Raw genomic sequence first — 16,151 nt, 5'->3', positions numbered from 1 at the left:
TCACATCCCCCGATTTCTCCCATTTGGCATTGAAAATGCCGTAAAACGATAGAGTGAGACGCGACATCACATCGTAAATCGCTATTAAATTGAAAACCAACAAAAATAATCGCCAACTTTTGGCAATAAAAAAAAAACTATAAACGATTCCATATTTAATTTCCTTTTCGCAGTTATTTTGTTGTAGAAACCTCTTTAACTATTCTGATTAAAATTTTTTTTGGCTGACAAGTTCTTAGAAAAGGGGAATTGAATTATATTTCATTTTGTTACAGAAGTTGTTTTTTTGTTTGCAACTAAATATATTTAAAACCAGATTTTATGATATACACGTCTTTAATATCATTTTAATTGCTGCCCCTTTTCGATTTTAAATAGTTTATTTTTAGAGTTTAGCGATGACAGAGCGATGGAAAACGTCGCAAAAGATTTTTCGATTCCCATGGGCTTTTCCAGTTTTCTTTTTTTTTTTACGCACAATCGATAAAACCATCGAGGTGCAAAGTCAACAGGTGGAAATGCCAAGAAATTGTGCGATTTGCAGGGGGATGAAACGAGGAAGTGCTAAAAAACGCAACTAAGTAAAAACCGAATAAAATTGCCGCTAATCAAAAGCTGCACGAATATTGTGAAACGTTTGCGGCAGGTGAGTGGAAATTTTTGGGTGGCAAGTTGGTGGATTTTCGGTTTTCAGTATATAGGGTACACAGAAATACAATTCGATATAAAATAGGATTTTTTCTAAATTATTTCATATGAATAAAAAACCGATATAATAAATGTCAAATTTATGATTCACATATCAACAGGATATTTTATCATATCATATAAAATACCAAATGTAGTATTTTTTGAACAAATATAGTAAAATAAGACAAATATAATCTTTATTCATATCAAACTGATATGAAGAACTTTAATTAGCCTGCACATATCAATTTGATCTTTTGTCAATTTTTTTTTTCTGTGTATACATATATGCCTGCAACAATAACTAATCAAAAACTGGGTGACGATGGGGGGGAGTTGCGAATGGTTAAGGTTTAGGTTTACGGATTGTAAACTTGGTCCTTGCACACGCACACACACACATACACACAAACGCACACAGATGCATGTGCAACATGGCAGCAGCTGCAGACATTCAGCACTTTGTTGCTTTTGCCTTTGCTGCTGCCGCTAGAATTCATTTTAAATTGAGAAAAATCGCAGCTACACTGGCACGAAATCACGAAAAGTTTTAATTATTTTCTAACAGGCGAACACACACGCATCAAACGGAAAACAAAAACAGAAAAGCAAAAAAAAAAGCAGAGCAAAGCCAGTGAGCGGAAGAGGAGAAAAGTTGCTCGAGGCATTTTAGTTTTATAGCAGCCGTTTTTCGTGCTTTTTACTGATTTTGTCTACAATTTTATAGAAAAACGTAAGCTAACTGATTTTTTCCATAATTCTTAATTGGAATTGATTAAAACATTTTACAATTTGGTTGATTTTTGTTGAAAAAAGTTGAAAGTTGAAAATTTAAATATTTTAATAGTTGTTTTAAATGCCTTTACTTTAGTGCTGTTTTAATGAACAAAATGAAAATATTTTTGTAGCAAATTGAAGTGCTTAAATAATATTAAAAACATTTTAAACGAGTGGTAATTTTTACAACTGCAGTTAGAAATGAAAAATATTTTTATAGTTGCTTTAAACTTTTTTTTTATGAACAACATTTTTAATATTTTACTTTAAAATTTTTAAAGTTTAAATAATAAGTTCCTTACCAAAAATCTCTAGTTCACTGATGGATGATGGGTAGCTGTGGAATTTCGGCACGTCTTGGGCGCAGAGGATGTGCAGATGGAGATCCACAATCCAAGGAATGGTCCTGCGAAATCGTGTCCTACGTGGGTGTCTGTGTGGGTGAAAGGAGAGAAAAGAGGGGGGAGGGAAATTAAATACGTTAAATAACCTATATACATGCACGTGGCCGCACACACTCACACATTCCAACGGCAATTTGTGGTCATTTCCTTTTCATCAGCTGGGGCAATAATTCCTCGTCCTTTTTTCACTCTCCATCTCTCTCGCTCCCGCTCTTTCTCTCTTTCTCTTTTTTTTTTTTTTGCTTTTTTTCTCGTCTTCTTTTGGGCTGTTTTCTTTGGTTCGCTTTGTTTACCGTTAGCTCTCTGCAATTGCGGTACGTGCAGGATGCCCAACTTATCTACGTGTGTGGAAAAGAGAGAGAGACAGAAGAGGGAAAGAGATAGGCATAGGGGCAGCAGCCTTGCATAAATATTTTGTAGCTCGCTTTTCCACAAATATTTTCCCGACAAAGAAAACGACCAAAAACAAGAAAAGAAAAAAAGCTCCAAAAATTCAACCATACTCTTAAATTAAGTCTGGAAACGACTGGGGAGCAGAGAGAGAGCCCCCATGAAATATTGATGCCGTGCACAAGTGCTTAAGATATAGTCGATAAGGTCGCCCAAACTCCAAAGAGCATCTGTCACGTTCGAATTAAATTGAAAACTAGTTTAAAATGCTCGCAAAAACTTTGCAAAGCAAATGTTCGAGCTTAATTTTTTAGCAAGCAACCTTTTCATTGATATTTGTAAGGAACAGTTTGGGCGTCGCAAAACTTTATAAATGAAGACATTTTCCTGTAAATATTCGAATTAATTTTCTTTGGTGTGTGTTTCAATTAATATTCTCGAGCTGGCGGAAGATAAAAATGTCGTTGCCTACTTTTAGGCTGCAAAATTATTTGTTTTAAATCTCTCGAGCTTTACAGATTTATTTATTGCCTTAAATGGCTTTCGTCCATATGGAATTCTTCACTAATCAACTGGTAATAAATAATAATATTTATCAAAAGTAAATACAACATTTTAAACACAACATAGGTAATACTTTTTATGATATATTTGCAACTCTTTCAGTCTTTCAGCCGCTGATTAAAGCGCAAAATTGAACTGAATTCAAATGAAATACATAAATTTCGGAATGCAATTTGGTAGCTCATGCGGAATAATGCTCTTAGGACACCGCATATGCATCTCACTTGCTGTCTCGCTCTGTTCGTGTGTGTGCGTGTGCGTGCGAGGACATGTGGTTGCATGCATGTGCAAGAACCAAAATGAATGACAAACTTTTGAGCGAGCGAGAGGAAACATGTCTCTGGGCCATTTGCATAAATATTGCCTCTGCCGCTGCCGCTGCCGTTCACGCCATCTCGCTCGCACACACTTGCCGCTAGCTGCGTGCGACGGCCGCTAGGTGGCGCCGTAATCAACTGTGTCAAAATGCCAGCGCAGAAAGTCAAAAGTCGTCGCTGTCAAGTGGAGAAAAGGGCAGAAAAGGGCCGAAAGAGCGGGGCAAAGGAAAAGGACTCGAGCAAGTCAAATTTTAAACACACCAAAACACACACACTCACACACACACAAATGCATATAGATTTCAAGGCACACCTGCCCAGCATCAGAGACGTTGTAAATTGAGGTTAAAAACGAAACGAAACCAAAGGAGGCAAAAAAGGGAAACAAGAAAGGCAAAGCAAAAAAATAGAAGAAGAAGGCTGTCAACTTGACAAGCACGTAGGTGACTCGCTCCCTCTGCTTCTTCTACCCTCGATGAAAGGTAGACAAGATGTGTAAAGCGCTATCTCCGTCTCCCTCTGTCATTTGTCATCTCTCGCTTTTTTTTTCTCTCCTCTTACTTTTTTTTTGCCATGTCTCGCGATGTTTTTGTTGCTGTAATTGACACTTAAACTCGAAATTTGACGCAAATTGCTGAAACACAATGCAAAAAAATGGATCCCACAAAAATAAGGAATGCAACTTGTTTGATACCCTCTAGTTAAACAGAATTCCCCTTGTTTTTTACATAGTAGTATGGTTTTTAAATATAGAAATCTTGAAATCTCTTAAAGATGCCTTTAAAGTGTGCTGTGAAAAATTCATTATTTTCGTAGCATACTTTTTGGCACCTTTTTAAGTGATATTGGGTGTTTAAGAGCGAGGAGTTAGGATTCGGTTTTAGCTATGCAACCGTTTTTACCCAGCAGTTGAAGTGCCTTGCAAGTCGCAACTGTAATCAAGGCAAGCAGTGGCACGCAGAAGGAGCGACATTTCAAGTGTCGCATGCGGAAGTCTCTGCCGCAGCCTCAGTCGCGTCTCTGCTGGGGCTTAAAGCCTGCTTGCGTCACAGCCGCGCTGCTTGACAATGGCTCCCTCTCGCTCACACCACGCAACATGCACTGGGCATAAAGTCTAGCAAAAAGCGTTTAATTAAAATATATTATCTTAGTTTATTTGACATATAGAGGTTTCAAAACACATAAAAACTGTCTAAAAGTATGCTTTGAAAAATATAACATTGTTTTAATACTTGATTTCAACTTGCACTTGGAAGTTGTGTAATTAAAATATATTAATTGCATTTATTTTAAATTAAGAGGTTTCAGAACACCTTAAAAACTTCCAAAAAGTATGCTTTAAAAAAGTAGCGTTGTCTTTTGTGGGATTTAATCCTTGATTGCATACTTTTAGACACCTTTAAAAGTGTATTTAACTGAATGCATTTTTTTCACATATTCGATTTTGTAAAGATTTTTTTCTCAGTGCACATACACTCGTACTCACCGTGTGCACACACTCACTCGCTCGCCACCTGTACATAATGAATTGTAATTTGAACAGACGCGGAGCTTTGAATGCGTGCCTGTGTGTGTGTGAGTGTGTGTCATGCTCTCTCTTTCTCCTTGTGTGTGTGTGTGCGGCTATTAACTTAAATTACGTAGCATACTTTTGTGCGCCGCCTGCGGATTTAACGGCATGTCCTCGTACGTATATGTATATGTGCTACAAAAGCAGCGCATTAAAGTCGCACACACTCACAGTTGTTAAGATTGTGCAGAACAGAAAAGCAAAAAAAAAAAAAATGAATAAAAATAAGAGAAAAACCAGATTTATTGTTGATGCCCAGGTAACAAGAATTTTAGTGCTGACTTCTGATTAAAGCCCAAACATTATTTACGCACACACCATTTGCATAGTTATGCCCTGCACTTAACACATGTAATATGTCAGGCAAATGTTCATGCGATTTCCCAGGTAATTCGCACAAAATGTGGAAAATATTTAATTTATGCTAAAATCTGTTTAGACATGCCAAACAAATGTTTACAGCCGAAATTAGTGTAGCCAATCGAGATAAATGGTGGCGCGGTGATGTAGGTGCGGTTAACGGGAAACGGGTAACGGTAACCGGGCACAGGTGTCAGAACCGGAAACGGAAACCAAAGTTTGCACTTGCCTTCCGACCACCGGCGGCATCCCGAAAAAAAAAAACGAAAAATCAAAAGCAGCCAACAGTCAGCGGTAATTCATATGCGATTAGGCCAAAAGGATCACCAACAGAGGGTGTAGCCCAAAAAGTGGGCTTATGATACCGTGCGGTTTTGCATCCTTGTTGTTGCACAACATCCCCGAAAAACCAACCGCAATTGCTGCACAAATCTGTCAACGATTTTTCGGGGTATATACCCTAACGGCTGGATTGGTAAATTTCCAGTTTTACACACAAAAATGAACACGCACGTCGCTTTTACCATGCAATGCTGGTAAAACTGATATTTAATAATACCATTTTTCCAATTTCTCTCCCGCGGAGATTTTTCGACTTCGAAAAAGAGAGAAATTAGTAATATTTATACTTAAATTACGTGAGTGATCATCAAACTGATCATCGTTACATATCATGTTATTTTTGGGTGTATATCCAATATATTTGATAATAAATATGTAAAAAAAAGTGCTTCAAAAGAGTACTTGCCAGCTCTACTTCGAAAAACTTTCAGCCATTATCCGCCCCAAAATTCCCAGTTCGCATTCAATTCAATTTGGGAAAGACAAATACTTTTTAATTATTTATTTATGCATATGGAAAGGCGGCGGCGCTGGTGGCGGGAATCTGGGGGATTCGACGGGGCTGGGGCGGACTTGCTCATTAACAAAACAAACGACAGCTGAAAAGGAGATGGGGGCGTTTGTATTTCAGTTGACGCAGTTGTCAGACAGCTTGGCGCCAATTGCGCTGTGCGACCTTCACTGGCGGCCACAATAAGCGGGAAGTTAACCTCCCAGCCTCGAAAAGAAAAACAAGAACAAGAAAATAACCACCCCCCACACGCAAGCTGCGTATACGCAGCGTGGTCGCTTTTCTTCTTATTCTCAGTACCCTTTAGTTAGGGTTTTTGGTAAATAAAGGAACCTTAAGAAAATGTCATCGAGTTTTAAGGATTTTCCTTACAACACATTCTATCGATATTTTCGATATTTTCACAATTTCGATTTGATTATATCGATATTTTTGTTTCTTCAAGCTTTAACTCATACGACTAAATATTTGGAGGTTCTAAATCTTTTTTCGGAGCTGCTCAAAAGTAGGCTACAATAACGTTATGCTTGAAATGGGATAGTAAAATTTTAGAAATTTTTGTAAATCAATTATCCGAGGGTATTCAATTGCCGAATCCCTTGTATATCTCGCTTATTTTCGCCTCTTCCCCTTAGCTTCTTCCTTTATCGCCTCGGGCCGAAAAATGGAATGACGGGCAAAGTGAAAAAATGGCAAGAGGCCCAGGCGAGCATTAAGGGATAAGCTCGCAGTGAATATGTTAATTGTGCTGCCTTTGCAAGGGGCGCATGGAATGGGAAATAAGAATGGGGACTAATGGGTGGCGCATATAAGAAGGGTCCATAAGGGAAGAGACAAACTGCTGACAATGGAAATGTATTATAATTGGAGAGGGAGACTATTTCGTTAGAGATTGATGATGCCTTTGTGGCTAAGCGCTATTCCTAAGTGGATAAAAAGCTGAATTATCGATATGGCCCCTGCATTATGTATGCTATGCATTGAATATTTCACATTAAATCTAATAGGCCGTGAGAAGTTTAGTAAAAGGTGATATATTTATGAATTAAATAGTAAAGATACATATATTTAAACACAAAGAGGAATCGACGTGTGCCCAATGCACCGCAGGCATGCTTTTAATATCTATCGATTAATATAATTTCGATTACTTAACTATCAACACAAGCTAAGTGGTCGAATGGCCATCAGAATCTTGGCCACATTATCCCTGAGCACGGGACTCATGGTCCTCTGCTTCTCCAGGCTCCCCGGCTGCGCATGGGCCTGCGATAGCTGATACAGATCGGCATAGTACTCCATGCCCGGAATGCCAACGGCATTGAAGCTGGCCGATACCTCCGTACAATCGATTATCGAGGTCTTCAGTGGTGTGACCAACAGAGTGGAGTAGTACGGCACCTTCTTGCCCTCGATCAGCTCGCGAACGAGAAGGACCGCCGTCCGGGAACCGGCCAAAAGATTCCATCGCGACCAACTGAAGTTGTGCGACTGGGCCAAGGTGGAGAGACACGCATAGCAGTGCATCTCCATCACGTAGTTCTTCTCGCAGGATCCCTCCGTATAGCAGAAGGCATCTTCGTCGGGGAAAATGTCCACGGCGGATAGGATCAGCATGGCCTTGAGATCCGCCAGCGAGAGGGTCTTTCCTATCATATCGGTAATGCCCTGAGTGCTGCCTCCCTGGAAATTATTCACCGTATATCCCGATTCGGTTATTGTCATATCCAAACTGATCAGTGAGGCGGTGAAACTGAAGATTATCGTGCCGGGACTAAAGGGGATTACAGATTATAGATTGCAGATTTATAGAGATATTTCTACAGATATTAGGTTTACCAACTTTTTCATATCTGGCCGCAGGTCCCAAGTTTGATAGGGCATATTGCTGTATTTATTCAAAGCGAAACCAAAAATACCTGTAAATGGATTATATTTGTTTATTACATTAAATTGAAGAATCTATATTCTCACCCAATCTTCCTGTTCGAAACTGTATGGAGAGCTTGTCCTCATTGAACTTGGTATCGTGGACATCGCGGGTGCTCCACTTGCCCTGCGTTATGGCTGCCGCATTGCTCATTTTCTGTTTGCTGTACATTTGTAATTAAAAAGCAAATATGTAAGTATTTACAAATAGTGTTTTAACCTCATTCGAGGCTTTTCATTTGCCACTCAATTATTCAACGGAACTCAGGGCGATTAAACTGCCAACTTGACATATATATATAGAAATATATATCTCGTTTAAATTTACTAAATTAATATAGAGAAAAACGAAATTGAAAGTTTTTTCGTTTTGATTTAAGGAAAGATTCTTCTTGATTTAGCTTAAGCATTTCCGGTTCACTCCGAAAAACAAAATAGAGAGTTATTCTGTCTTGATTTCGAGAACGTTTCTTATTGAATTAGTTTAAGTATTTCCGGTTCACTCCGAAAAACAAAATAGAGAGTTATTTTGCCTTGATTTCAAGAACGTTTCTTCTTGAATTAGTTTAAGTAGTTCCGGTTCACTCCAAAAAACAAAATAGAGAGTTATTTTGCCTTGATTTCGAGAACGTTTAAGTAAAACATTTCTCGGTCAATCCAAGCACCAATATAGAGAGTTATTTCGTCTTGATTTCAAGAACGTTTCTTATTGAATTAGTTTAAAATTTTCCCTTTGTTTTTTCCTTGTGTAATACTACCTTTCGCTGTCGCTATTCTCGCTGTTAGTCGGCGGACCCAGCAGATCGTGCAGGGTGTTGGCCGCCGTGGAGGCGCCTCCTTCGAGCAGCTCCACCAGGCTGTCCACATCATCGTCGTCGTCGTCGTCCTCCTCGCTGCTATCCATGCTGTTCGATCGTTTATCCTTGCGATCGGCTTCCGGTTCCGGTTCCGCCGGCAGCTGTGAGTCCCGGACAAAGGAGATGCCCGTGTAGTAGGCAAAGGCGGCGGCGGCTGCCGCGGGCTGCAGGACATCCACCAGCTCCTGGCTAAGTGGCTGCATATTCTCCGCCATCGCTTCGCCTCCATCGTCTCCATCTGCCTCCCTCACTCCCGCCTCACTCGATCGCGAACCGGTGGGCGATAGCTGCTCCGAAATCTGATGGATGAGCTCCTCCTGCTGATCCCTGGGCAGCTGGAGGCGCCACAAACGATCCATGTCCTCGATCAGCTGGGAGAACAGATAGCCTGGATGGTGGACGAGTGTCTTGGAACGCGGTGCCATTTGCCGGAACTTCAGTAGCTTGTCGAAGCACAGGGGCGGAAATAGCTCCGCAGGCTCCTCGGTGTCTAGAAACTCGGCTCCCAGCCCTTTGGGCTCCTGGGCCATCGTCAGTTGATCCCGGTTGACATTCACCCCAGCCCAATCCGAATCCAATCCCTGACCCAAACGAACGTGTGCCTGTCGCGCCAGAAACATCACTTTGCGCTTTCGCAAGCCCGTCGACATAATCGGCGTCGATTGTTCCAGCCGCACGCAGAATCCTTGGGGCAACCGGGGAACCACAAAGTCCTTGACCAGACCATACAAATCCACATCGCTGGGAATGGCACGCAGATCGAAGTCGTTGATTTCACGCAGCACCTGCTGCCTGCTGGAAATCTCCGATTTCTGGGAACGCAAACGATGGGCTTGGGCAGCCGGTGGACAGCGGGGTGAACTCTTCAGGGGACTGGGTTGGGCGTGGGTCGACAGGGGCGTGGCCTCGGTGGGCGTGGCCGTGGTGGCAGCCGCCGTACCACTCACCGCATTCGTGGCATCGCCATCATCTGCATCGCCTGCCTCGCCCGGCGGCGATTTCTTGGCCACCTCCGGTTTCATGCCATCGGCCAGCTCCATTTCCAAGGTCTCCACATTCGTTTCCCAGCGACAGGCGACAGGTGGCTCGAACCAAATCACCGAATCCGGTAATCTAAGGGATATAGGTATTTTAGAAAATTCAAATTACCAAAATTACCAAAAACCCAAATCTCAATTTTTTACAAAAAATATTCCGTTTTTTGACCTCAACAATGAAAATATTGATCCAAATATGGATTGTCATACCTTTCTGAACTCGTAGTTAAATTTCCTATCGATTGGCATTTAAACCTGGACATTTTATTTTTTTGCCATTTTTCGCAAAAAATCATGATGTACCCCCTTATAAAAAAATTGAAAATTGGCGAAAATTTTATTTTTTCATGATCACCCGGAAAGTGTTATGGATTTTTTTATTATTTAGTTATCTGCTCAAAACAGTATTCATTTTTGGCGTAGGACCATTTTTGGCCAAGTTATAGCAAAAAAACAAACAGAAAAATTCATATTTTTACCAAAAACGCAGATCCCAATTTTTCACAAAAAAATAATTCGTTTTTTGACCGTAACAAAGGAAATATTGATCCAAAGATGGATTGTCATACCTTTCTGAATTCGTTATTCAATTTCCTATCGATTGGCATTTAAACCTGGACATTTTATTTTTTTGCCATTTTTCGCAAAAAATCATGATGTACCCCCTTATAAAAAAATTGAAAATTGGCGAAAATTTTATTTTTTCATGATCTTCCGGAAAGTGTTATGGATTTATTTATTATTTTGCTATCTGCTCAAAACAGTATATATTTTTTCTGTAAGACCATTTTTGGCCAAGTTACAGCAAAAAAACGAAAAGAAAAAATTCATATTTTTGCCAAAAACGCAGATCCCAATTTTTCACAAAAAAATAATTCGTTTTTTGTCCGTAACAATGGAAATACTGATCCAAATATGGATTGCCATACCTTTCTGAACCTAAAAATTTAAAATGTTGTGAAATATTTCGCAAAAAAACGTGATGTAACTCCTTATTAAAAATATCACATTTAACGTTAAAATACCCACTGCAGCGTTACCAATGCCAGCTTGTCCAGCGCCGCCTCAATCATCCTCATCTCAGCCTCAATCTCCTCGGGCAATCGTCGCACTCCCGGCAAAACTGGAGGCGGTGGCTTGTAGGTCTGGTAGTATTCCTTGTGCACCAAGCTGTTAGCCGAAGTGACTAAATAATGAAAGGATACCCAGGTATATCAAGTAATATCGAAAGAATATACATGGGAACTCAACTGGTGCGGATGAAGGACCTGGCATTGAGCTGCTTGTCCTGCTGCGGAGTTTCCAGAAAGTCAATGCAGTAGACACCGCCGATGATGCGGTATTTGCGCAGATTGACATCCGTCTCCAGCATTCCGTAGGCCTCCGGTCCGATGGCCCTGCGATGGGCCTTGCTCAGCTCATCCTCGTACTCCGCATACAGCTTGTCCACATCGTAGCTGCGCTCCCGCGGCGGCTGGGAGCTGGCCGAGTGCTGATCCTGGGTGAGCTGCTCCAGCTCCGAAAGCGGAATCTCCCTGCCGCACTCATCCAGCATAGCCTGCAGGATCTCCTTGCGCTTGCGCCACTCCCGCTTCGTTTGCCGCAGGATATCTGAGAGGAACCCAAGAGATTATAGCATCACATCAATAAATAAATAAAAAAATAAAAAAAAAAACCAAAAGAAACCATATTTCTATTTTGAGAGTTTGTCGTTCACTTATTCAAGAAGAAACTTTCTTAAAATCAAGGCAAAACTTCCTCAAATTGAGATTAAATTGGCCTTGATTATGTTTTTCAAGGTAAATAAATTCCTTTTAAAACAAAACTCACTAGCATTTTGAGAGTTCATCCTCTCACTTATTCAAAAAGAAACATTCTTAAAATCAAGGCAAAACTTCTCTCAAATAGAGATTAAATTGGTCTTGATTTTAGTTTTCAAGAGAAATAAATTCCTTTTAAAACCAAACTCACTTGCATTGGCCGATCTTGCGTGTTTCAAGCAGTAACTACTGCAGTAATCACTAAAGTGATCGTAGTTCAGTCGGAGACCCCGCAAAGCTGAGCTCTGCAGATAAACCGTGGGTGGCAATGAGATTTGCATTTCGATGGTGGGGAAATCGATCTCGTTATGAGCAGACTGTTCACCAATTCGGGCCTTTGGATTGAGGGCACTGTGAAAGAGATTTCGGTTTAGGATTTCCAAATATAAGGAGGCCACTTACATTTGAGCATCCTTGGAGAAGGTCCAGACAAAACTCTGGAACACTTCCGAGTTGTAGATGTGCTTCGAAACACCAGGCCTATCGATTCTGCAAAGCGATTTATCTGAGATGTTTTTCTGGATTTTTCTTGGGTTATCCAAGGGCACTTACTCCATATCCCTTTCAATATGCGACATGGTCTTGTAGGTGAACTCATCCAAATGTTGCTTGAGGAACACCCTCATCTCGGTCTTTAGCTTGACGAGATCGGCGGCTATAAGGGCGGACTTTTGCTTGAATGGCAGCATTTCGTCCAACTCGTTGAGGATCTGTAAAAGAAAAAATGCTATTCTTAAAATCAAGGTAAAACTTCTCTCAAATAGAGATTAAATTTTCCTTGTTTTTCAAGAGAAATAAATAAATGAAGTGAATGTGTGCCCAATGCAAGATAGGCTTGTGACAGCCTCACAGGGAAAAATAAGTTCAATGATCTAACACCCAAAACCTCCTGGATCCTCTGCGAGTAGACATCGCCCAGTCGTCCCTGCTGTTGGCGCAGCGAGATCCTCGTGAGATCCGGCACCTGGGCATCCTGGGTGAGCAGGGTGCGCTCGTCGGTGCGCAGCAGCCAATTGCGCGACTCCAGATGCCGCTTGGCGATGTCCGTGTGCCACTGGTGGATGTACTTCCTCAGATCACTGGGGCTGGCCGCATTCGGCAGCCCGTTGCACCGCATGAACTTCTCCCAGTCCCGCTCGTGCCGCTCGCCATCCTTGATCGCCTCGATGGCCGTGCGCACCGCGTCGAAGAAGAGCATGCTGTCCTTGAGCTGCGACCTCCGCAGCCGGTTCTCGGCCACCTCCTGCTGCTGCCGGTGCTTCGCCTGCTCCATCTCCAGCTTCTTCCGCTGACGGGCCTCCTCCAGCTTCTTGAGTCTGCCGATTATATGTGATTATACGATATGTGGCATGTTATTAAGGTTATTTTCACCGAATTCCCAGAAATCTGCTTCAAATAATGCGAACTTTAGAGAATCTAAACTAAGAAAAAATTCAACTGAGTTAGGTTAACCAGACAAAGGTGTTTCCTCAAAGGTATTTGTAATTATGGCCATTTTTCGGAGTAGCTTTTAAAATGTTTCGTTGTTTTAAGCTGGGCTAAGAACTTTTACAAAAACTAAACTAGTTAAAGTTAAAATGAAAATACTCCGAAAAATACTCCGAAAAATACTCCGAAAAATAATACTCCAAAAAATAATACTCCGAAAAATAAAACTCCGAAAAATTCATTTGTGTAATTAACGAAAACTAAACTAGTTAAAGTTAAAATTTAAATACTCTGAAAAAGTACTCCGAAAAACACATTTATGTGATTTATAAAAACTAAACTGGTGTATTAGCTACCCACTTCTCCTTCTCCATTTCAATCCGCATAAGCTCGGCCTGCTCGGCCTCCAGTCGGGCCTTCTCCTTCTTCGAGAGCTTCTTTTTCGGGGGCTGTTCTTGGCAAAATTGGCATCATTATTATCATTTATCACTTGGGATTATCATTATGGTAATTGGCGTCCTTATAAGCGCTTGACCTACCATCTTATCCCTATCGCTATCCTTTACTTCTATCTTTGTGCCTTCCAAACGGAATAGCTGCTGCTATTTGGCATTGATATTGATCCAACACCAGGTTGCCAGGAGGAAGCTTATTTTTGTTTCTGTTTTCTGCTTCGGCAAAAGCCAGCTGCCCCCGGCAACTCAGGTGGCAAGCCAGGTGACCAGGATGGCAATCCTTTCCCGGCCCCGCCATAATTTGCCTAATTAAATATTCAATGGGGAGCTTAGCGTTGGCCAAAAAATGTTTACCCAAAATCCCCCGTCAAGTTGCGCGTGGCAGGAAACTATCCGTTGGGGGGAATGAATGTCGGGTGACACGCCGGATTCTCTCAGGAATGAAAATGAGGATTCCGGATTGAGGATGAGAAGTCGAGATTGGGGAGTCGGCTAGGGGAATTCCGAAATCAGGATGGCGGCTGAGGTGAGAAGACAGCGTTGCTTCGGGGACTTTGGGGACTTTCAACTAGAAAGTCTGGATGCTAGAAAGTCACCGAAGCGAATATCAATGCTAAATCAGATAAATAAATGTCTTAAGTTATATTATAAAAAAAAATTCACTGGAATTTGGATTAATAAGCCAGGTAAAGCCAGCGAGGGAGATAGAGATATCATATTTTTTAAATGCATTATCCAATTTTAAAATTATCTTCTGCATTTCGGAACTATTAATGAACGCACAAGATCATGATTAAGAATAGAAAAGAATACTTACATACTTTCTCACAAATATAATATACCCTTTAAAAATACTATTAAATAATTGAAATTTAACTATTTAACGACACAGTGCAATTAAATATTTCACATTTGGCCATTTCGCCAGGCTGGTAATTATTTTGGAGCACTTTTTTTCATTTCCCCCGGCCGTATTGTCCATTATTATCGGGTTAATTGCCGTGAGGGTAAATCGTTTTCTGATTGAACTTTCGCCAACTTGTTCTTCTCCACGTTTTTCATTTTTATTTCACTTTATTTTCTCCTCTTGGCGGCAGAGCCAAAGTTTTTCCGATGCGAGGGGCCTGCTCCTGGGCTTTTCTTCCGGGGGGAAGTCCCCAGGTGTCAAGGTGACAACGTCGCTTAATTACCAGCCTATTTAAATTTCAGTCCTCCTGCTTTCCTTCAGCTTTCCCGGCTAATTGCGGACCCACCTTTGGCTTATCAAATTAATAGCAGGTGCAGGTGCTGTAGGCAGGTGTGGGTGTGTGAATCTGGCTTCGGGTTCAGGTTCTTTAACTGCTTTTAAATGGCAAATCACTAAGTTCTCATACCCTGAAAAAAGGCTTCTCAATTAATACTCTAGTGAAACAATTGAGCTTTATTTAATCAATAAAACTCTTTATAAATTACTTTAAAAAAAAAGGATTTACAATTTCATTTGAATTTTTTTAAAACTTATTATCTCACAAAAATTTCATATTTTTGCCCTCTTAATATATTTTTTTTTTTAACAAAGAATCAATATAAGTCCAGATACAAATCTAGAATAAAAACGTTTTAATTTGATAACTAAAATAGAGTTTAATAATCTAATAAATAATATAAATAATTAGTTAGCAAAAAAATCTATAAAGTCTTATAATCTAATATGAAATTTTTTTAAATCACTATTTTTGAATAAAGATAAAATTTATACTAAAAAAGTTTATAATACAAATATAACTAAAATACAGTTAAATAAACCAAATCACAGAGGCAAGGAACTTAATTTTAAAAAGTGTATAAGTAACTGCATTAAATGCTCTTTCCTTCTTTTTTACTCCCTTTTCCGTGTATTCTTTCCCCTTTTTTTCCGTTCGTTTTGTAATAAATAATTGCAGCTGTCCTGTGAAAGCATTGTGCAGCCACAGGACATGCCTTATAATCCCGTCCTTCGGCCACTCGAACCATCCTCATCCTTATGCCCATCCCCTTGCCTATCCTTCAGTTTGGCCAGGTGCTAGTGCTCATAATGGCATATAATTTTTGTGTAAATAATGCAGATTGTGGGGCCTCGCTGGTTGGCATGACAATCTAAGTATTTACAGAGAGTGAGACTCGGGGTGTAATTAGTTTAAATTGGTCCCGGGCTCAGTTCTTCCAGGGGCCAAGTGGTAAATGGGTGGGATTCGTGGCAGATGCACAATAAAAATATATCATACGCACCGTTGACGTTGACAGATCGTCGAGTTGAAGCGTTGCAAGTTGGCTGACGACAGCCGACAGGCTACAGGCGACAAACTGCAACAAAAGCGATAAAAAATGAGGGAAAGGGGCTTTAGAATCCGCAGCTCATCCTTCATCTCCATCCCTCCATTCCTCCAGCTGAATCCTGAATGCCTCATGCTCGAGTGAACTTTGCAATCTGACAAAATTGGTGAATGGCGTACGGTTAAATGCTTCGTGTTGCTGGAAAACTGAGAAGCTGGAAAACTGGGAAACTGAAAGCTGGATATGAAACTGCTGTCGGAGTTGCCTTTGTTTAACCCATGATGCCCATAATGCGTCTGGGGCCTTCTTTTTCTTCTGCATTTTCATTTCCATTTTCATCTCAATCTGCATTTCCATTTTCTTTTCGGGCGTGAAAGGCATTTCTGAATGCTAAATTGCTTACAAACT

General features: G+C 40.7%; 2 protein-coding genes across 7 annotated transcripts in view; one reads left to right on the top strand and one right to left on the bottom strand.

The window, feature by feature from the left end:
- Positions 1 to 16,151, top strand: part of LOC108066900 (potassium voltage-gated channel protein Shaker) — a 155,266-nt gene that overhangs the window by 8,622 nt on the left and 130,493 nt on the right. The gene's annotated exons all lie outside the window — the stretch shown is intronic.
- LOC108066898 (uncharacterized) lies at positions 7,048 to 13,538 on the bottom strand. The gene is made up of 12 exons (XM_070218511.1): positions 13,487 to 13,538; positions 13,357 to 13,450; positions 12,446 to 12,884; positions 12,121 to 12,278; positions 11,971 to 12,057; positions 11,720 to 11,919; positions 11,000 to 11,359; positions 10,778 to 10,934; positions 8,613 to 9,824; positions 7,900 to 8,018; positions 7,769 to 7,844; positions 7,048 to 7,699 (listed from the first exon to the last, which is right to left on the bottom strand). Exons 1-12 carry the CDS (start codon positions 13,536 to 13,538, stop codon positions 7,084 to 7,086), a joined length of 3,570 nt encoding a protein of 1,189 aa, XP_070074612.1. The 3' UTR covers positions 7,048 to 7,083.

This window comes from Drosophila takahashii, chromosome X (genome assembly GCF_030179915.1).
Source record: "Drosophila takahashii strain IR98-3 E-12201 chromosome X, DtakHiC1v2, whole genome shotgun sequence".
In the NCBI taxonomy this organism is placed as follows: domain Eukaryota; kingdom Metazoa; phylum Arthropoda; class Insecta; order Diptera; family Drosophilidae; genus Drosophila; species Drosophila takahashii.
This window is presented reverse-complemented; position numbering and strand designations above follow the sequence as displayed.

Bases quoted from the DNA above. Each gene is read 5' to 3' on its own strand.
- LOC108066898 (XM_070218511.1), bottom strand. From the start codon at position 13,538: ATGGTAGGTCAAGCGCTTATAAGGACGCCAATTACCATAATGATAATC. The intron at 12,279-12,445 runs GTTAGATCATTG...TTTCTTTTACAG, and splicing joins GGATCCAGGAGGTTTTGGGT to ATCCTCAACGAGTTGGACGA. The intron at 7,700-7,768 runs GTTGGTAAACCT...AATCCCCTTTAG, and splicing joins CTGCGGCCAGATATGAAAAA to TCCCGGCACGATAATCTTCA.